We start from the raw sequence: 24360 nt of genomic DNA on the forward strand, positions 1-24360 counted from the left end.
CTAGTGGACTAACCCGATATGAAGGCTGGGTACACAAAGGAAGGCGGTGGGGTGTGAATGAAAGAGCGGGAAGACTGAGGGACAAATGGATGGTCTCTATTGGACCTTGAGAAGCTATGCTACCGTAAATACACAATCGTATGCATTCTAATAACAGCTCATTCGGAAAGGAAAATGCAAGAAACTCAACAAAAAAAGAAACGTCCTCTCAATGTCAACTGTGTTTATTTTCCGCAAACTTAACATGTGTAAATATTTGTATGAACATAACAAGATTCAACAACTGAGACATAAACTGAACAAGTTCCACAGACATGTGACTTACAGAAATGGAATAATGTGTCCCTGAACAAAGGGGGGATCAAAATCAAGTCATTATCTGGTGTGGCCACCAGCTGCATTATGTACTGCAGTGCATCTCCTCCTCATGGACTGAACCAGATTTGCCAATTCTTGCTGTGAGATGTTACCCCACTCTTCCACCAAGGCACCTGCAAGTTCCCGGACATGTCTGGGGGGGAATGGCCCTAGCCCTCACCCTCTGATCCAACAGGTCCCAGACGTGCTCAATAGGATTGAGATCAGGGCTCTTCGCTGGCCATGGCAGAACACTGACATTCCTGTCTTGCAGGAAATCATGCACAGAACGAGCTGTATAGCTGGTGGCATTGTCATGCTGTAGGGTCATGTCAGGATGAGCCTGCAGGAAGGGTACCACATGAGGGAGGAGGATGTCTTCCCTCTAACGCACAGCGTTGAGATTGCCTGCAATGACAACGAGCTCAGTCCGATGATGCTGTGACACACCGCCCCAGACCATGACAGATCCTCCACCTCCAAATCGATCCCGCTCCAGAGTACAGGCCTCGGTGTAACGCTCATTCCTTCGACGATAAACGCGAATCCGACAATCACCCCTGGTGAGACAAAACCACTACTTGTCAGTGAAGAGCACTTTTTGCATGTCCTGTCTGGTCAAGCGACGGTGGGTTAGTGCCCATAGGCGACGTTGTTGCCGGTGATTTCTGGTAAGGACCTGCCTTACAACAGGACTACAAGCCCTCAGTCCAGCCTCTCTCAGCCTATTGCAGACAGTCTGAGCACTGATGGAGAGATTGTGCGTTCCTGGTGTAACTCGGGCAGTTCTTGTTGCCATCCTGTACCTGTCCCACATGTGTGATGTTCGAATGTACCAATCCTGTGCAGGTGTTGTTACATGTGGTCTGCCACTGCGAGGACGATCAGCTGTCCGTTCTGTCTCCCTGTAGCGCTGTCTTAGATATCTCTCAGTACGGACCTTCCAATCCCAGCATGGTGATCGTCACCTCCACGTTGAAATTCTCCCTTTTAATCGTATAGACACCAGTCCTCACGTCACTAGGAACTGAATTTGACTTCCGTTAACAGGCTTTTATACTGTGGGAGAGAAGGGCGTGTTTCATAGTTCTCAACCAATGTCTGTTCACTTGGGCGTGGCCATTGAGTGAGCATAGTTTACTTATGAAAACAATTCTCTCATTTAGAAGATAAAATTACTTTTCATCTTTTCACAAATGTCATATTTAAACATTTAAATTGCACAACAATTCCATGTGAATCTGATATCTAGAATGTGGAGACTTTCCAAGATACAATTTATGTCACCCTATCATTAGATATAATGTCCCAGAAACCATCATATTCTTTAAGTACCAACGGACACTTTCAACTGGTTAAGAAAGGATATATTGTTCCATTTCCCAACCTTTTGATGTTACCATACTCTCTCTATGTAGACAAATTCAGGGCATCAATGTTCTTGAGAAGGGTAGAAAAATGTTTGTAGTTCTCAACGGCTGACGTTATATCTTTCGAAGACTCTGTGCCATTTCTGCATAAAAATGCATTTTAATACAAATAAAAATGCCTCTTGTGAAGTAGTGACGTGTGACATACGCCTAGCTTCCTGAAACGGTAACATATTTAGAAGTGCCAGTTGATGTTGATGTTTTTTTCCGTAGGGTGACGATGGCAGGCCTGGTTTCCCTGGTAACCCTGGAGTCCCTGGTCAGCCAGGTGCTAAAGGTGAGTGGCTGTCACCTGTCTGTCGTATACCTACCTGCAATGCTCTCTTCTCTGTGCCATTCTCTTAAACTCTGAAGGATTGGAAAAGGTTCATAAGAAAGCATTTCCCTGTACAGTCTACACCAGCTGTTTTCGGCCCCATGTGATAAATACAATTTTATTTTATTTCATGGTCTCTTCTCTGTGCCATTTTTTAAATGTATATTTTATTTCACCTTTATTTAACCAGGTAGGCCAGTTTAGAACAAGTTCTCATTTACAACTGCGACCTGGCCAAGATAAAGCAAAGCAGTTCGACACATAAATCAAATCAAATGTTATTTATCACATACACATGGTTAGCAGATGTTAATGCGAGTGTAGCGAAATGCTTGTGCTTCTAGTTCCGACCATGCAGCAATATCTAACAAGTAATCTAACCGAACAATTTCACAACAACTACCTTATACACACAGGTGTAAAGGAATGAATAAGAATATGTACATAAAAATATATGAACGAGCGATGACCGAACGGCATTGGCAAGATGCAGTAGATGGTATAGAGTACAGTATATACATATGAGAGTAATGTAGGGTATGTAAACATTATATAAAGTGGCTAGTGATACATTTATTACATAAATTTTTTCATTATTAAAGTTGCTAGAGATGAGTCAGTATGTTGGCAGCAGCCACTCAATGTTAGTGGTGGCTGTTTAACATTCTGATGGCCTTGAGATAGAAGCTGTTTTTCAGTCTCTCGGTCCCCGCATTGATGCACCTGTACTGACCTCGCCTTCTGGATGTTAGCGGGGTGAACAGTGGCTCGGGTGGTTGTTGTCCTTGATGATCTTTATGGCCTTCCTGTGACATCGGGGGATGTAGGTGTCCTGGAGGGCAGGTAGTTTGCCCCCGGTGATGCGTTGTGCAGACCTCACTACCCTCTGGAGAGCCTTCCGGTTCTGGGCGGAGCAGTTGCCGTACCAGGCGGTGATACAGCCCGACAGGATGCTCTCGATTGTGCATCTGTAAAACTTTGTGAGTGTTGTTAGTGACAAGCCAAATTTCTTCAGCCTCCAGCCTTCTTCACCACGCTGTCTGTGCGGGTGGACCATTTCAGTTTGTCCGTGATGTGTATGCCGAGGAACTTAAAACTTTTCACCTTCTCCACTACTGTCCCGTCGATGTGGATAAGGGGCTGCTCCCTCTGCTGTTTCCTGAAGTCCATGATCATCTCCTTTGTTTTGTTGACATTGAGTGTGAGGTTATTTTCCTGACACCACACTACAAGGGCCCTCACCTCCTCCCTGTAGGCCGTCTCGTCGCTGTTGGTAATCAAGCCTACCACTGTAGTGTCGTCTGCAAATTTCATGATTGAGTTGGAGGTGTGCATGGCCACGCAGTCATGAGTGAACAGGGAGTACAGGAGAGGGCTGAGAATGCACCATTGTGGGGCCCCAGTGTTGAGGATCAGCGGGGTGGAGATGTCGTTACCTACCCTCACCACCTGGGGGCGGCCCGTCAAGAAGTCCAGGACCCAGTTGCACAGGGCGGGGTTGAGACCCAGGGTCTCGAGCTTAATGACGAGTTTGGAGTGTACTATGGTGTTAAATGCTGAGATGTAGTCGATGAACAGCATTCCCACATAGGTATTCCTCTTGTCCAGATGGGTTAGGGGGTGTGCAGTGTGATTGAGTCTGTGGACCTATTTGGGCGGTAAGCAAATTGGAGCGGGGCGGTAAGCAAATTGGAGTGGGTCTGGGGTGTCAGGTAGGGTGGAGGTGATATGTTCCTTGACTAGTCTCTCAAAGCACTTCATGATGACGGAAGTGAGTGCTATGGGGCGATAGTCATTTAGTTAAGTTACCTTCGCTTTCTTGGGAACAGGAAAAATGCTGGCCCTCTTGAAGCATGTGGAAACAGCAGACTGGGATAAGGATTGATTGAATATGTCCGTAAACACACCAGCCAGCTGGTCTGCGCATGCTCTGAGGACGCGGCTGGGGATGCCGTCTGGGCTGGCAGGCTTGCGAGGGTTAACACGTTTAACCTGTCTGCTCACAAATCACGATTATGTTAGGTCACCACCAAGCCTCGGAAAAACACAACCATTTTTCCAGCCAAAGAGAGGAGTCACAAAGAGCACAAATAGAGATAAAATTAATCACTACCCTTTGATCTTCATCAGATGACACTCATAGGACTTCATGTTACACAATACATGCATGTTTTGTTCGATAAAGTGCATATTTATATCCAAAAATCGAATTTTACATTGGTGTGTTATGTTCAGTAGTTCCAAAACATGCTGTGATTTTGCATAGAGCCACATCAATTTACAGAAATACTCATAATAAACATTGATAATAGATACAACTATTATACATTGAACTTTAGATAAACTTCTCCTTAATGCAACCGCTGTGTCAGATTTCAAAAAAACTTTTCTGAAAAAGCATACCATGCAATAATCTGAGTACGGCGCTCAGAGCCCAAACCAGCCAAAGAAATATGTTGTAATAATAATAATAATAATTATTATTATTATTATTAATTATAATAATTATAATAATGTTGTGGAGTCAACATTAGTCAGAAATAGCATTATATATATTCACTTACCTTTAATGATCTTCATCAGAATGCATTCCCAGCAATCCCAGTTTCACAATAAATGTTTGATTTGTTCGATAAAGTTCATAATTTATGTCCATACACAGGGTACCTCCTTTTGTTAGGGCGTTTGGTAAACAAATCCAAACGCGCGTCCAGCAGAAAGGTCGGACGAAAAGTCCAAAATGTTATATTACTGGTCGTAGAAACATATCAAACGAAGTATAGAATCAGTCTTTAGGATGTTTTTAACATAAATCTTCAATAATGTCCCAACCGGAGAATTCTTTTGTCTATAGAAAAGCAATGGAACGCGAGGTAACTTTCACATGACCGCGCGTCACGAGCCCGTGGCTCTCTGCCAGACACCTGACTCATTCCCCTCTAATTCAGCCCCCCTTCACAGTAGAAGCCTGAAACAACGTTCTAAAGGCTGTTGACATCTAGTGGAAACCTTAGGAAGTGCAAGATGACCAATATCCCACTGTATCTTCAATAGGGGCTGAATTGAAAAACTACAAACCTCAGATTTCCCACTTCCTGTTTGGATTTCTTCTCCGGTTTTTGCCTGCCATATGAGTTCTGCTATACTCACAGATATCATTCAAACAGTTTTAGAAACTTCAGAGTGTTTTCTATCCAATACTACTAATACTATGCATATGTTAGCATCTGTGACTGAGTAGCAGGCAGTTTACTCTGAAGTTGTTTAGTTTGTCTGGGAGCAAGACAACATGGTCCACGAGTTACACAGAGTTACACATGGAATAAACAAACATACAGTCAATAATAATAATACAGTAGAAAAAAAAGTCTATATACAGAGTGTGCAAATGAGGTAAGATAAGGGAGGTAAGGCTATAAATAGGCCATGGTGGCAAAGTAATTACAATATAGCAATTAAACACTGGAATGGTAGATGTGCAGAAGATGAATGTGCAAGTAGAGATACTGGGGTGCAAAGGAGCAGGATAAATAAATAAATACAGTATTGGGATGAGGTAGTTGGATGGGCTATTTACAGATGGGCTATGTACAGGTGCAGTGATCTGTGAGCTGCTCTGGCAGCTGGTGCTTAAAGCTAGTGAGGGAGATATGTGTCTGAGAGACTGCCAGAGGTCCAGACAACAGGCCCTCTGATTTGACACACTGAACTCTATCAGAGAAGTAGTTGGTGAACCAGGCGAGGCAATCATTTGAGAAACCAGGGCTGTTGAGTCTGCCGATAAGAATGTGGTGATTGACAGAGTCGAAAGCGTTGGCCAGGTCGATGAATACGGCTGCACAGTATTGTCTCTTATCGATGGCGGTTATGATATCGTTTAGACCTTGAGCGTGGCTGAGGTGCACCTATGACCAGCTCTGAAACCAGATTGCATTAGCGGAGAAGGTACGGGGGGATTCAAAATGGTCGGTAATCTGTTTGTTAACTTTGCTTTCGAAGACCTTAGAAAGGCAGGGTAGGATAGATATAGGTCTGTAGCAGTTTGGGTCTAGAGTGTCTCCCCCTTTGAAGAGGGGGATGACCGTGGCTGCTTTCCAATCTTTGGGAATCTCAGATGATATGAAAGAGAGGTTGAACAGGCTAGTAATAAGGGTTGCAACAACTTCTGCAGATAATTTGAGAAAGAGAGGGTCCAGATTGTCTAGCCCGGCTGATTTGTAGGGGTCCAGATTTTGCAGCTCTTTCGGAACATCAGCAATCTGGATTTGGGTGACGGAGAAGTGGGGGAGGTTTGGGCGAGTTGCTGTGGGGGGTGCAGGGCTGTTGACCGGGGTGGGGGTAGCCAGGTGGAAAGCATGGCCAGCCGTAGAGAAATACTTACTGGAATTCTCAATTATAGTGGATTTATCGGTGGTGACAGAGTTTCCTAGCCTCAGTGCAGTGGGCAGCTGGGAGGAGGTGCTCTTATTCTCCCTGGACTTTACAGTGTTCCAGAACTTTTTTGAGTTTGTGCTACAGGATGCAAATTTCTGCTTGGAAAAGCTTGCCGTAGCTTTTCTAACTGCCTGTGTATATTGGGTCCTAACTTCCCTGAAAAGTTGCATATCATGGGGGCTATTCGATGCTAAAGCAGAACGCCACAGGATGTTTTTGTGCTGGTAAAGGGCAGTCAGGTCTGGAGAGAACCAAGGGCTATGTTTGTTCCTGCTTCTAAATGTTTTGAATGGGGAATGCTTATTTAAGATGGTGAGGAAGGCACTTTTGAAGAATAACCAGGAATCCTCTACTGACGGAATGAGGTCAATATCCTTCCAGGATACCCGGGCCTGATTCTCTTAACTGTTGTCTCTTCCCTGTGGTGGTCTCTTCCCTGTGGTGGTCTCTTCCCTGTGGTGGTCTCTTCCCTGTGATGGTCTCTTCCCTGTGATGGTCTCTTCCCTGTGGTGGTCTCTTCCCTGTGGTGGTCTCTTCCCTGTGGTGGTCTCTTCCCTGTGATGGTCTCTTCCCTGTGATGGTCTCTTCCCTGTGATGGTCTCTGGTGGATTAAATTGAAATTGCAACCAACTTTCTGTGGCTTGGTTTACCTGTACCTTGTCAGTGTAAAGGTTTTGTATTGGTTAAGTTCTTACCTGTATCTTGTCAGTGTAAAGGTTTTGTATTGGTTAAGTTCTTACTTGTATCTGTATGGTCCTCAGGGGAGAGAGGTGACTCATCCGGCTACCCCGGAAGTCCCGGAGCTAAAGGTGAGTCCGGAACCCCCGGTTACCCAGGTGGCCAAGGTGCTAATGGCGCCCCCGGCGACAACGGTTTCCCAGGGGGCCCTGGGTTCAGCGGACAGAAGGGAGAAGCGGGAGTTCCTGGAAGACCCGGACTCTTGGGTGAGTAGTGGTGATGATGATGTCACAGGACGTAATGTCATAAATATCACACAGATTAATCATGTCACAGGACGTAATGTCATAAATATCACACAGATTAATCATGTCACAGGGAAGTGATATTTAAACCATTTAGAAAAGGTGGAATAAGAAAGAAAATATATATATATATATATATTAACCCCCTCATCCTCATTCATCATTTTCTATGTTCCTGGTTATGTTTTTTGGGGTCCCCCTCCTCTCAGGTACCCCTGGTTTCACTGGGGCTAAGGGTCTGAACGGATACCCAGGAGGAAGAGGTCTCGACGGGACGACTGGCCGCCCCGGCTCCCCTGGATCATCTGGAGAAAAAGGTTTGTCGGACACACACACACACACACACACACAGAAATACGCCCACGCACACTCAAACACACACACACATTACAGTTTGTAATACAACATCATTGGCCTGAGTGAAAATCTGTCTTTCCCCTATTTAACTGAAATGGCCCCTGACAATGTCATAACTTCAGTACAACGTCCCTTATTGGTGTCGATGTCATGATGCAATAATCATGTTCCTTATTGGTGTCGATGTCATGATGCAATAATCATGTTCCTTATTGGTGTCGATGTCATGATGCAATAATCATGTTCCTTATTGGTGTCGACGTCATGATGCAATAATCATGTTCCTTATTGGTGTCGACGTCATGATGCAATAATCATGTTCCTTATTGGTGTCGACGTCATGATGCAATAATCATGTTCCTTATTGGTGTCGACGTCATGATGCAATAATCATGTTCCTTATTGGTGTCGACGTCATGATGCAATAATCATGTTCCTTATTGGTGTCGACGTCATGATGCAATAATCATGTTCCTTCTCAAGGTCTGTCGGGATCTCCTGGTCTTGATGGACTCAACGGACTGGCTGGACCGAACGGTCTACCAGGAACCCCAGGTTATAGTGAGGAGGGGCGCCCCGGCACCCCTGGAGCGGCCGGTTTGAAGGGAGAGAGGGGATCCTCCATCCCAGGACCCCCGGGATACAACGCGGAGAAGGGAGCGAGAGGAGAGTCAGGTGAGAAAGATTCATCAATCAATCAAATTCATTTTATAGAGAAAGATCAATCAATCAAATACATTTTATAATGAAAGATCAATAAATACAATTTATTTTATAGAGAAAGATGAATCAATCAATACAATTTATTTTATAGCCCTTTTTACATCAGCAGTTATCACAAAGTGATTTCTAGATACCCCCCCTAAAACCCCAAAGAACAGGCAACGCAGAGTAAAAAGCAGAGATGAGCAGAGATGAGTAACCTTGAGTAACCTTGAGTAACCTTGATGAGTCACCTGATGATCCTAGCTCAGGGGTGGGCAAACCTTTTGGCTCAAGGGCCACATTGAGTTTATGAAACCAAGTGAAGGGCCATATACTATATGTGTGATAAAACATGTGAAGCCTTTATTCTTTTTCACATTGACATGCAATTACTAGTGTACTGTAGGTGTACATATTACTAGTGTACTGTAGATGTACATATTACTAGTGTACTGTAGATGTACATATTACTAGTGTACTGTAGATGTACATATTACTAGTGTACTGTAGATGTACATATTACTAGTGTACTGTAGATGTACATATTACTAGTGTACTGTAGGTGTACATATTACTAGTGTACTGTAGGTGTACATATTACTAGTGTACTGTAGATGTACATATTACTAGTGTACTGTAGTAGATGTACATATTACTAGTGTACTGTAGATGTACATATTACTAGTGTACTGTAGATGTACATATTACTAGTGTACTGTAGATGTACATATTACTAGTGTACTGTAGATGTACATATTACCAGTGTACTGTAGATGTACATATTACTAGTGTACTGTAGATGTACATATTACTAGTGTACTGTAGATGTACATATTACTAGTGTACATACATTACTAGTGTACTGTAGATGTACATATTACTAGTGTACTGTAGATGTACATATTACTAGTGTACTGTAGATGTACATATTACTAGTGTACTGTAGATGTACATATTACTAGTGTACTGTAGATGTACATATTACTAGTGTACTGTAGATGTACATATTACTAGTGTACTGTAGGTGTATTACTAGTGTACTGTACATATTAGTGTACTGTAGATGTACATATTACTAGTGTACTGTAGATGTACATATTACTAGTGTACTGTAGATGTGTACATATTACTAGTGTACTGTAGATGTACATATTACTAGTGTACTGTTAGTGTGTACATATTACTAGTGTACTGTAGATGTACATATTACTAGTGTACTGTAGATGTACATATTACTAGTGTACTGTAGATGTACATATTACTATTACTAGTGTACTGTAGATGTACATATTACTAGTGTACTGTAGATGTACATATTACTAGTGTACTGTAGATGTACATATTACTAGTGTACTGTAGATGTACATATTACTAGTGTACTGTAGATGTACATATTACTAGTGTACTGTAGATGTACATATTACTAGTGTACTGTAGATGTACATATTACTAGTGTACTGTAGATGTACATATTACTAGTGTACTGTAGTGTACTGTAGTAGATGTACATATTACTAGTGTACTGTAGATGTACATATTACTAGTGTACTGTAGGTGTACATATTACTAGTGTACTGTAGGTGTACATATTACTAGTGTACTGTAGGTGTACATATTACTAGTGTACTGTAGATGTACATATTACTAGTGTACTGTAGGTGTACATATTACTAGTGTACTGTAGGTGTACATATTACTAGTGTACTGTAGGTGTACATATTACTAGTGTACTGTAGGTGTACATATTACTAGTTACTACATATTACTGTGTACTGTAGGTGTACATATTACTAGTGTACTGTAGATGTACATATTACTAGTGTACTGTAGGTGTACATATTACTAGTGTACTGTAGATGTACATATTACTAGTGTACTGTAGGTGTACATATTACTAGTGTACTGTAGGTGTACATATTACTAGTGTACTGTAGGTGTACATATTACTAGTGTACTGTAGGTGTACATATTACTAGTAGTAGGTGTACATATTACTAGTGTACTGTAGGTGTACATATTACTAGTGTACTGTAGGTGTACATATTACTAGTGTACTGTGTACTGTAGTGTACATATTACTAGTGTACTGTAGATGTACATATTACTAGTGTACTGTAGGTGTACATATTACTAGTGTACTGTAGGTGTACATATTACTAGTGTACTGTAGGTGTACATATTACTAGTGTACTGTAGGTGTACATATTACTAGTGTACTGTAGATGTACATATTACTAGTGTACTGTAGATGTACATATTACTAGTGTACTGTAGGTGTACATATTACTAGTGTACTGTAGGTGTACATATTACTAGTGTACTGTAGATGTACATATTACTAGTGTACTGTAGGTGTACATATTACTAGTGTACTGTAGATGTACATATTACTAGTGTACTGTAGATGTACATATTACTAGTGTACTGTAGGTGTACATATTACTAGTGTACTGTAGGTGTACATATTACTAGTGTACTGTAGATGTACATATTACTAGTGTACTGTAGATGTACATATTACTAGTGTACTGTAGGTGTACATATTACTGTACTGTAGATGTACATATTACTAGTGTACTGTAGATGTACATATTACTAGTGTACTGTAGGTGTACATATTACTAGTGTACTGTAGGTGTACATATTACTAGTGTACTGTAGATGTACATATTACTAGTGTACTGTAGATGTACATATTACTAGTGTACTGTAGGTGTACATATTACTAGTGTACTGTAGATGTACATATTACTAGTGTACTGTAGGTGTACATATTACTAGTGTACTGTAGATGTACATATTACTCGTGTACTGTAGGTGTACATATTACTAGTGTACTGTAGGTGTACATATTACTAGTGTACTGTAGGTGTACATATTACTAGTGTACTGTAGGTGTACATATTACTAGTGTACTGTAGGTGTACATATTACTAGTGTACTGTAGATGTACATATTACTAGTGTACTGTAGGTGTACATATTACTAGTGTACTGTAGGTGTACATATTACTAGTGTACTGTAGGTGTACATATTACTAGTGTACTGTAGGTGTACATATTACTAGTGTACTGTAGGTGTACATATTACTAGTGTACTGTAGGTGTACATATTACTAGTGTACTGTGTACTGAGGTGTACATATTACTAGTGTACTGTAGATGTACATACTGTACTGTAGGTGTACATATTACTAGTGTACTGTAGGTGTACATATTACTAGTGTACTGTAGACATGTACATATTACTAGTGTACTGTAGGTGTACATATTACTAGTGTACTGTAGATGTACATATTACTAGTGTACTGTAGGTGTACATATTACTAGTGTACTGTAGGTGTACATATTACTAGTGTACTGTAGGTGTACATATTACTAGTGTACTGTAGATGTACATATTACTAGTGTACTGTAGATGTACATATTACTAGTGTACTGTAGGTGTACATATTACTAGTGTACTGTAGGTGTACATATTACTAGTGTACTGTAGGTGTACATATTACTAGTGTACTGTAGATGTACATATTACTAGTGTACTGTAGATGTACATATTACTAGTGTACTGTAGATGTACATATTACTAGTGTACTGTAGATGTACATATTACTGTACATATTACTGTAGATGTACATATTACTAGTGTACTGTAGGTGTACATATTACTGTAGTGTACTGTAGGTGTACATATTACTAGTGTACTGTAGGTGTACATATTACTAGTGTACTGTAGATGTACATATTACTAGTGTACTGTAGATGTACATATTACTAGTGTACTGTAGATGTACATATTACTAGTGTACTGTAGGTGTACATATTACTAGTGTACTGTAGGTGTACATATTACTAGTGTACTGTAGGTGTACATATTACTAGTGTACTGTAGATGTACATATTACTACTGTACTGTAGATGTACATATTACTAGTGTACTGTAGATGTACATATTACTAGTGTACTGTAGGTGTACATATTACTAGTGTACTGTAGATGTACATATTACTAGTGTACTGTAGATGTACATATTACTAGTGTACTGTAGGTGTACATATTACTAGTGTACTGTAGATGTACATATTACTAGTGTACTGTAGACATGTTACATATTACTAGTGTACTGTAGATGTACATATTACTAGTGTACTGTAGGTGTACATATTACTAGTGTACTGTAGGTGTACATATTACTAGTGTACTGTAGGTGTACATATTACTAGTGTACTGTAGGTGTACATATTACTAGTGTACTGTAGATGTACATATTACTAGTGTACTGTAGATGTACATATTACTAGTGTACTGTAGATGTACATATTACTAGTGTACTGTAGGTGTACATATTACTAGTGTACTGTAGGTGTACATATTACTAGTGTACTGTAGGTGTACATATTACTAGTGTACTGTAGATGTACATATTACTAGTGTACTGTAGATGTACATATTACTAGTGTACTGTAGATGTACATATTACTAGTGTACTGTAGATGTACATATTACTAGTGTACTGTAGGTGTACATATTACTAGTGTACTGTAGGTGTACATGTAGGTGTACATATTACTAGTGTACTGTAGATGTACATATTATTACTAGTGTACTGTAGGTGTACATATTACTAGTGTACTGTAGATGTACATATTACTAGTGTACTGTAGATGTACATATTACTAGTGTACTGTAGATGTACATATTACTAGTGTACTGTAGATGTACATATTACTAGTGTACTGTAGATGTACATATTACTAGTGTACTGTAGATGTACATATTACTAGTGTACTGTAGGTGTACATATTACTAGTGTACTGTAGGTGTACATATTACTAGTACTATATTACTGTGTACTGTAGATGTACATATTACTAGTGTACTGTAGATGTACATATTACTAGTGTACTGTAGTGTACATATTACTAGTGTACTGTAGATGTACATATTACTAGTGTACTGTAGATGTACATATTACTAGTGTACTGTAGATGTACATATTACTAGTGTACTGTAGATGTACATATTACTAGTGTACTGTAGATGTACATATTACTAGTGTACTGTAGGTGTACATATTACTAGTGTACTGTAGATGTACATATTACTAGTGTACTGTAGATGTACATATTACTAGTGTACTGTAGATGTACATATTACTAGTACTGTAGATGTACATATTACTAGTGTACTGTAGGTGTACATATTACTAGTGTACATATTACTAGTGTACTGTAGATGTACATATTACTAGTGTACTGTAGGTGTACATATTACTAGTGTACTGTAGATGTACATATTACTAGTGTACTGTAGATGTACATATTACTAGTGTACTGTAGATGTACATATTACTAGTGTACTGTAGGTGTACATATTACTAGTGTACTGTAGATGTACATATTACTATGTACTGTAGATGTACATATTGTACTAGTGTACATGTAGGTGTACATATTACTAGTGTACTGTAGATGTACATATTACTAGTGTACTGTAGATGTACATATTACTAGTGTACTGTAGATGTACATATTACTAGTGTACTGTAGATGTACATATTACTAGTGTACTGTAGATGTACATATTACTAGTGTACTGTAGATGTACATATTACTAGTGTACTGTAGATGTACATATTACTAGTGTACTGTAGATGTACATATTACTAGTGTACTGTAGATGTACATATTACTAGTGTACTGTAGATGTACATATTACTACTGTACTGTAGATGTACATATTACTACTGTACTGTAGATGTACATATTACTAGTGTACTGTAGATGTACATATTACTAGTGTACTGTAGGTGTACATATTACTACTGTACTGTAGATGTACATATTACTACTGTACTGTAGGTGTACATATTACTAGTGTACTGTAGATGTACATATTACTAGTGTACTGTAGATGTACATATTACTAGTGTACTGTAGGTGTACATATTACTAGTGTACTGTAGATGTACATATTACTAGTGTACTGTAGGTGTACATATTACTAGTGTACTGTAGATGTACATATTACTAGTGTACTGTAGGTGTACATATTACTAGTGTACTGTAGATGTACATATTACTAGTGTACTGTAGGTGTACATATTACTAGTGTACTGTAGATGTACATATTACTAGTGTACTGTAGGTGTACATATTACTAGTGTACTGTAGATGTACATATTACTAGTGTACTGTAGGTGTACATATTACTAGTGTACTGTAGATGTACATATTACTAGTGTACTGTAGGTGTACATATTACTAGTGTACTGTAGGTGTACATATTACTACTGTACTGTAGGTGTACATATTACTAGTGTACTGTAGATGTACATATTACTAGTGTACTGTAGGTGTACATATTACTAGTGTACTGTAGGTGTACATATTACTAGTGTACTGTAGATGTACATATTACTAGTGTACTGTAGATGTACATATTACTAGTGTACTGTAGGTGTACATATTACTAGTGTACTGTAGATGTACATATTACTAGTGTACTGTAGGTGTACATATTACTACTGTACTGTAGGTGTACATATTACTACTGTACTGTAGATGTACATATTACTACTGTACTGTAGATGTACATATTACTAGTGTACTGTAGGTGTACATATTACTAGTGTACTGTAGGTGTACATATTACTAGTGTACTGTAGGTGTACATATTACTAGTGTACTGTAGATGTACATATTACTACTGTACTGTAGATGTACATATTACTAGTGTACTGTAGGTGTACATATTACTAGTGTACTGTAGATGTACATATTACTAGTGTACTGTAGATGTACATATTACTAGTGTACTGTAGGTGTACATATTACTAGTGTACTGTAGATGTACATATTACTAGTGTACTGTAGGTGTACATATTACTAGTGTACTGTAGATGTACATATTACTAGTGTACTGTAGGTGTACATATTACTAGTGTACTGTAGGTGTACATATTACTAGTGTACTGTAGATGTACATATTACTAGTGTACTGTAGGTGTACATATTACTAGTGTACTGTAGGTGTACATATTACTAGTGTACTGTAGGTGTACATATTACTAGTGTACTGTAGATGTACATATTACTAGTGTACTGTAGGTGTACATATTACTAGTGTACTGTAGGTGTACATATTACTACTGTACTGTAGGTGTACATATTACTAGTGTACTGTAGATGTACATATTACTAGTGTACTGTAGATGTACATATTACTAGTGTACTGTAGATGTACATATTACTACTGTACTGTAGGTGTACATATTACTAGTGTACTGTAGATGTACATATTACTACTGTACTGTAGATGTACATATTACTAGTGTACTGTAGGTGTACATATTACTAGTGTACTGTAGGTGTACATATTACTACTGTACTGTAGGTGTACATATTACTAGTGTACTGTAGATGTACATATTACTAGTGTACTGTAGGTGTACATATTACTAGTGTACTGTAGATGTACATATTACTACTGTACTGTAGATGTACATATTACTACTGTACTGTAGGTGTACATATTACTAGTGTACTGTAGGTGTACATATTACTAGTGTACTGTAGATGTACATATTACTAGTGTACTGTAGATGTACATATTACTAGTGTACTGTAGGTGTACATATTACTAGTGTACTGTAGGTGTACATATTACTACTGTACTGTAGATGTACATATTACTAGTGTACTGTAGATGTACATATTACTAGTGTACTGTAGGTGTACATATTACTAGTGTACTGTAGATGTACATATTACTAGTGTACTGTAGGTGTACATATTACTAGTGTACTGTAGATGTACATATTACTAGTGTACTGTAGATGTACATATTACTAGTGTACTGTAGATGTACATATTACTAGTGTACTGTAGATGTACATATTACTAGTGTACTGTAGATGTACATATTACTAGTGTACTGTAGATGTACATATTACTAGTGTACTGTAGATGTACATATTACTAGTGTACTGTAGATGTACATATTACTAGTGTACTGTAGGTGTACATATTACTAGTGTACTGTAGGTGTACATATTACTAGTGTACTGTAGATGTACATATTACTAGTGTACTGTAGATGTACATATTACTAGTGTACTGTAGATGTACATATTACTAGTGTACTGTAGATGTACATATTACTAGTGTACTGTAGGTGTACATATTACTAGTGTACTGTAGATGTACATATTACTAGTGTACTGTAGGTGTACATATTACTAGTGTACTGTAGGTGTACATATTACTAGTGTACTGTAGATGTACATATTACTAGTGTACTGTAGGTGTACATATTACTAGTGTACTGTAGATGTACATATTACTAGTGTACTGTAGGTGTACATATTACTAGTGTACTGTAGGTGTACATATTACTAGTGTACTGTAGATGTACATATTACTAGTGTACTGTAGGTGTACATATTACTAGTGTACTGTAGGTGTACATATTACTAGTGTACTGTAGGTGTACATATTACTAGTGTACTGTAGGTGTACATATTACTAGTGTACTGTAGGTGTACATATTACTAGTGTACTGTAGGTGTACATATTACTAGTGTACTGTAGATGTACATATTACTAGTGTACTGTAGATGTACATATTACTAGTGTACTGTAGGTGTACATATTACTAGTGTACTGTAGGTGTACATATTACTAGTGTACTGTAGGTGTACATATTACTAGTGTACTGTAGGTGTACATATTACTAGTGTACTGTAGGTGTACATATTACTAGTGTACTGTAGGTGTACATATTACTAGTGTACTGTAGATGTACATATTACTAGTGTACTGTAGGTGTACATATTACTAGTGTACTGTAGGTGTACATATTACTAGTGTACTGTAGGTGTACATATTACTAGTGTACTGTAGGTGTACATATTACTAGTGTACTGTAGGTGTACATATTACTAGTGTACTGTAGATGTACATATTACTAGTGTACTGTAGGTGTACATATTACTAGTGTACTGTAGGTGTACATATTACTAGTGTACTGTAGATGTACATATTACTAGTGTACTGTAGGTGTACATATTACTAGTGTACTGTAGGTGTACATATTACTAGTGTACTGTAGATGTACATATTACTAGTGTACTGTAGGTGTACATATTACTAGTGTACTGTAGGTGTACATATTACTAGTGTACTGTAGATGTACATATTACTAGTGTACTGTAGGTGTACATATTACTAGTGTACTGTAGGTGTACATATTACTAGTGTACTGTAGGTGTACATATTACTAGTGTACTGTAGGTGTACATATTACTAGTGTACTGTAGATGTACATATTACTACTGTACTGTAGGTGTACATATTACTAGTGTACTGTAGGTGTACATATTACTAGTGTACTGTAGATGTACATATTACTAGTGTACTGTAGGTGTACATATTACTAGTGTACTGTAGGTGTACATATTACTAGTGTACTGTAGATGTACATATTACTAGTGTACTGTAGATGTACATATTACTAGTGTACTGTAGGTGTACATATTACTAGTGTACTGTAGATGTACATATTACTAGTGTACTGTAGGTGTACATATTACTAGTGTACTGTAGATGTACATATTACTAGTGTACTGTAGGTGTACATATTACTAGTGTACTGTAGATGTACATATTACTAGTGTACTGTAGATGTACATATTACTAGTGTACTGTAGGTGTACATATTACTAGTGTACTGTAGATGTACATATTACTAGTGTACTGTAGATGTACATATTACTAGTGTACTGTAGATGTACATATTACTAGTGTACTGTAGATGTACATATTACTAGTGTACTGTAGGTGTACATATTACTAGTGTACTGTAGGTGTACATATTACTAGTGTACTGTAGATGTACATATTACTAGTGTACTGTAGATGTACATATTACTAGTGTACTGTAGATGTACATATTACTAGTGTACTGTAGATGTACATATTACTAGTGTACTGTAGATGTACATATTACTAGTGTACTGTAGGTGTACATATTACTAGTGTACTGTAGATGTACATATTACTAGTGTACTGTAGGTGTACATATTACTAGTGTACTGTAGGTGTACATATTACTACTGTACTGTAGGTGTACATATTACTAGTGTACTGTAGGTGTACATATTACTAGTGTACTGTAGGTGTACATATTACTAGTGTACTGTAGATGTACATATTACTAGTGTACTGTAGATGTACATATTACTAGTGTACTGTAGGTGTACATATTACTAGTGTACTGTAGGTGTACATATTACTAGTGTACTGTAGGTGTACATATTACTAGTGTACTGTAGGTGTACATATTACTAGTGTACTGTAGGTGTACATATTACTAGTGTACTGTAGGTGTACATATTACTAGTGTACTGTAGATGTACATATTACTAGTGTACTGTAGGTGTACATATTACTAGTGTACTGTAGGTGTACATATTACTAGTGTACTGTAGGTGTACATATTACTAGTGTACTGTAGGTGTACATATTACTAGTGTACTGTAGGTGTACATATTACTAGTGTACTGTAGATGTACATATTACTAGTGTACTGTAGGTGTACATATTACTAGTGTACTGTAGGTGTACATATTACTAGTGTACTGTAGATGTACATATTACTAGTGTACTGTAGATGTACATATTACTAGTGTACTGTAGGTGTACATATTACTAGTGTACTGTAGATGTACATATTACTAGTGTACTGTAGGTGTACATATTACTAGTGTACTGTAGGTGTACATATTACTAGTGTACTGTAGTGTACATATTACTAGTGTACTGTAGATGTACATATTACTAGTGTACTGTAGGTGTACATATTACTAGTGTACTGTAGGTGTACATATTACTAGTGTACTGTAGGTGTACATATTACTACTGTACTGTAGGTGTACATATTACTAGTGTACTGTAGGTGTACATATTACTACTGTACTGTAGGTGTACATATTACTAGTGTACTGTAGGTGTACATATTACTAGTGTACTGTAGGTGTACATATTACTAGTGTACTGTAGGTGTACATATTACTAGTGTACTGTAGGTGTACATATTACTACTGTACTGTAGGTGTACATATTACTAGTGTACTGTAGGTGTACATATTACTAGTGTACTGTAGGTGTACATATTACTAGTGTACTGTAGGTGTACATATTACTAGTGTACTGTAGATGTACATATTACTAGTGTACTGTAGATGTACATATTACTAGTGTACTGTAGATGTACATATTACTAGTGTACTGTAGGTGTACATATTACTAGTGTACTGTAGATGTACATATTACTAGTGTACTGTAGGTGTACATATTACTAGTGTACTGTAGGTGTACATATTACTAGTGTACTGTAGATGTACATATTACTAGTGTACTGTAGGTGTACATATTACTAGTGTACTGTAGATGTACATATTACTAGTGTACTGTAGGTGTACATATTACTAGTGTACTGTAGGTGTACATATTACTAGTGTACTGTAGGTGTACATATTACTAGTGTACTGTAGGTGTACATAGTACTAGTGTACTGTAGGTGTACATATTACTAGTGTACTGTAGATGTACATATTACTAGTGTACTGTAGATGTACATATTACTAGTGTACTGTAGGTGTACATATTACTAGTGTACTGTAGGTGTACATATTACTAGTGTACTGTAGATGTACATATTACTAGTGTACTGTAGGTGTACATATTACTAGTGTACTGTAGGTGTACATATTACTAGTGTACTGTAGATGTACATATTACTAGTGTACTGTAGGTGTACATATTACTAGTGTACTGTAGGTGTACATATTACTAGTGTACTGTAGATGTACATATTACTAGTGTACTGTAGATGTACATATTACTAGTGTACTGTAGATGTACATATTACTAGTGTACTGTAGATGTACATATTACTAGTGTACTGTAGATGTACATATTACTAGTGTACTGTAGGTGTACATATTACTACTGTACTGTAGGTGTACATATTACTAGTGTACTGTAGGTGTACATATTACTACTGTACTGTAGGTGTACATATTACTACTGTACTGTAGGTGTACATATTACTAGTGTACTGTAGGTGTACATATTACTAGTGTACTGTAGGTGTACATATTACTAGTGTACTGTAGGTGTACATATTACTAGTGTACTGTAGGTGTACATATTACTAGTGTACTGTAGGTGTACATATTACTAGTGTACTGTAGGTGTACATATTACTAGTGTACTGTAGGTGTACATATTACTAGTGTACTGTAGGTGTACATATTACTAGTGTACTGTAGATGTACATATTACTAGTGTACTGTAGGTGTACATATATTACTACTGTACTGTAGATGTACATATTACTAGTGTACTGTAGATGTACATTACTAGTGTACTGTAGTGTACATATTACTAGTGTACTGTAGGTGTACATATTACTAGTGTACTGTAGGTGTACATATTACTAGTGTACTGTAGGTGTACATATTACTAGTGTACTGTAGGTGTACATATTACTACTGTACTGTAGGTGTACATATTACTACTGTACTGTAGGTGTACATATTACTAGTGTACTGTAGGTGTACATATTACTAGTGTACTGTAGGTGTACATATTACTAGTGTACTGTAGGTGTACATATTACTAGTGTACTGTAGGTGTACATATTACTACTGTACTGTAGGTGTACATATTACTAGTGTACTGTAGGTGTACATATTACTAGTGTACTGTAGGTGTACATATTACTAGTGTACTGTAGGTGTACATATTACTAGTGTACTGTAGGTGTACATATTACTAGTGTACTGTAGATGTACATATTACTAGTGTACTGTAGATGTACATATTACTAGTGTACTGTAGGTGTACATATTACTAGTGTACTGTAGGTGTACATATTACTAGTGTACTGTAGGTGTACATATTACTAGTGTACTGTAGGTGTACATATTACTAGTGTACTGTAGGTGTACATATTACTAGTGTACTGTAGATGTACATATTACTAGTGTACTGTAGGTGTACATATTACTAGTGTACTGTAGGTGTACTATTACTAGTGTACTGGTGTACATATTACTAGTGTACTGTAGGTGTACATATTACTAGTGTACTGTAGGTGTACATATTACTAGTGTACTGTAGGTGTACATATTACTAGTGTACTGTAGGTGTACATATTACTAGTGTACTGTAGGTGTACATATTACTAGTGTACTGTAGGTGTACATATTACTAGTGTACTGTAGGTGTACATATTACTAGTGTACTGTAGGTGTACATATTACTAGTGTACTGTAGGTGTACATATTACTAGTGTACTGTAGGTGTACATATTACTAGTGTACTGTAGGTGTACATATTACTAGTGTACTGTAGATGTACATATTACTAGTGTACTGTAGGTGTACATATTACTAGTGTACTGTAGGTGTACATATTACTAGTGTACTGTAGGTGTACATATTACTAGTGTACTGTAGGTGTACATATTACATATTACTAGTGTACTGTAGGTGTACATATTACTACTGTACTGTAGGTGTACATATTACTAGTGTACTGTAGGTGTACATATTACTAGTGTACTGTAGGTGTACATATTACTAGTGTACTGTAGGTGTACATATTACTAGTGTACTGTAGGTGTACATATTACTACTGTACTGTAGGTGTACATATTACTAGTGTACTGTAGGTGTACATATTACTAGTGTACTGTAGGTGTACATATTACTAGTGTACTGTAGGTGTACATATTACTAGTGTACTGTAGGTGTACATATTAGGTGTACATATTTCTAGTGTACTGTGTACTATTACTAGTGTACATATTACTAGTGTACTGTAGGTGTACATATTACTAGTGTACTGTAGTGTACATATTACTGTGTAGGTGTACATATTACTAGTGTACTGTAGGTGTACATATTACTAGTGTACTGTAGGTGTACATATTACTAGTGTACTGTAGGTGTACATATTACTAGTGTACTGTAGGTGTACATATTACTAGTGTACTGTAGGTGTACATATTACTAGTGTACTGTAGGTGTACATACGCTTGCAGAACAATTCTACCCTTGTTTTATGTGAACAAATTGTTCACAATTATTTAACTTTTTTTTCTCCAAAAATGTATAACATCACAGACAGTCAAGCACACATACAGATCCTGTATCTCGACCAATCAAACTTACAGTCACAATATGCAAACTTTAAAAAAAAATATATATATATATATTATGATTGGAGACAGGCAAACTGTAACCGCAGATGTGTAAAAAAAAAAACGATTCTAAAATTTGAGTGAAACATATGGTACCAGCATCTGTTTCATTTAGAATGGTCTGTTTTTGAAGCATATTAAGGAACAATTCTCATCTCCATTGTGAGCCATATTTACAGTTATCCAATCACCTCAGCCCAAATCTGACTGAATAAGTGTTCGTTGTCAGATGTATGGGGACAAGTGACCTGTGTCCAAGTGCATTGCTGGGTAATTCTCTCTGCATAACCATTACCATGAAAAAGCATAATCCTTGCCTACCCCGGTCACGGTTATTCAAGTCTTAATGGTCACCTCTCTTGGCAAGGGCATCAAAGTCTGGTGTCATCTTGGATGTAGAGATTCTCAGAACACCTGACAAGTGGTCCCCTTGTTAAATTTGACCTGTGGCGGGATTTGTGGTAAATTCATGACTGAGAATGTTTGTTCACACACATGTGGACCCGAATAAAACAAGCATTCTTTGGGCTTTTTTTAATATTTGGAAACTTTGTTTCATTCTGGGAGCCATAGAACTGGTCTATTGTTGCTGTTTTGTACTTCTCCTTCAAAGATCTGTCCCATTGGATGTCGATGAGCTACAATTGTGTGTCTGGTGGTGATTTCTCACTGTTGAAAGACAGGGGGCATGAAACAATCTCAATCACGGTGAAGCCTGAGGAGCTGCGGGAAAACTCAGCATGCAGGTCGATCAAAGTGCTACTGTCTGTCTCAGTGCGGCACTGCGATGTGGGGGTTTTCAGTGCGGCACTGCGATGTGGGCGTTTTCAGTGCGGCACTGCGATGTGGGCGTTTTCAGTGCGGCACTGCGATGGAGCCGTTTTCAGTGCGGCACTGCGATGTGGGGGTTCTCAGTGCGGCACTGCGATGTGGGGGTTTTCAGTGCGGCACTGCGATGTGGGGTTTTCAGTGTGGCACTGCGATGTTTTTCAGTGCGGCACTGCGATGTGGGCGTTTTCAGTGCGGCACTGCGATGTGGGGTTTTCAGTGCGGCACTGCGATGGGGCCGTTTTCAGTGTGGCACTGCGATGTGGGCGTTTTCAGTGCGGCACTGCAATGTGGGCGTTTTCAGTGCGGCACTGCGATGGGGCGTTTTCAGTGTGGCACTGCGATGTGGGCGTTTTCAGTGTGGCACTGCGATGTGGGCTTTTTCAGTGTGGCACTGCGATGTGGGCGTTTTCAGTGTGGTACTGCATGTGGGGGTTTTCAGTGCGGCACTGCGATGTGGGGGTTTTCAGTGCGGCACTGCGATGTGGGGGTTTTCAGTGCGGCACTGCGTGTTTCTCAGTGCGGCACTGCGATGTGGGGGTTTTCAGTGCGGCACTGCGATGTGGGGTTTTCAGTGCGGCACTGCGATGGGGGTTTTCAGTGCGGCACTGCGATGTGGGCGTTTTCAGTGCGGCACTGCGATGTGGGCGTTTTCAGTGCGGCACTGCGATGGGGCCGTT

The 24360-nt window shown here is 38.2% G+C and overlaps 1 protein-coding gene across 1 annotated transcript in view; it reads left to right on the forward strand.

Annotated features, from left to right (window-relative positions):
• Window positions 1–24360, forward strand: part of LOC112260956 (collagen alpha-6(IV) chain) — a 252425-nt gene that overhangs the window by 216466 nt on the left and 11599 nt on the right. Inside the window, exons 32-35 of the mRNA XM_042329326.1 lie at window positions 2001–2064; window positions 7299–7481; window positions 7730–7837; window positions 8361–8552. Coding sequence (XP_042185260.1) covers window positions 2001–2064; window positions 7299–7481; window positions 7730–7837; window positions 8361–8552 — 547 coding nt within the window. The remainder of the gene's footprint in view (window positions 1–2000; window positions 2065–7298; window positions 7482–7729; window positions 7838–8360; window positions 8553–24360) is intronic.

The sequence above is a fragment of the Oncorhynchus tshawytscha genome, linkage group LG10 (genome assembly GCF_018296145.1).
Source record: "Oncorhynchus tshawytscha isolate Ot180627B linkage group LG10, Otsh_v2.0, whole genome shotgun sequence".
In the NCBI taxonomy this organism is placed as follows: domain Eukaryota; kingdom Metazoa; phylum Chordata; class Actinopteri; order Salmoniformes; family Salmonidae; genus Oncorhynchus; species Oncorhynchus tshawytscha.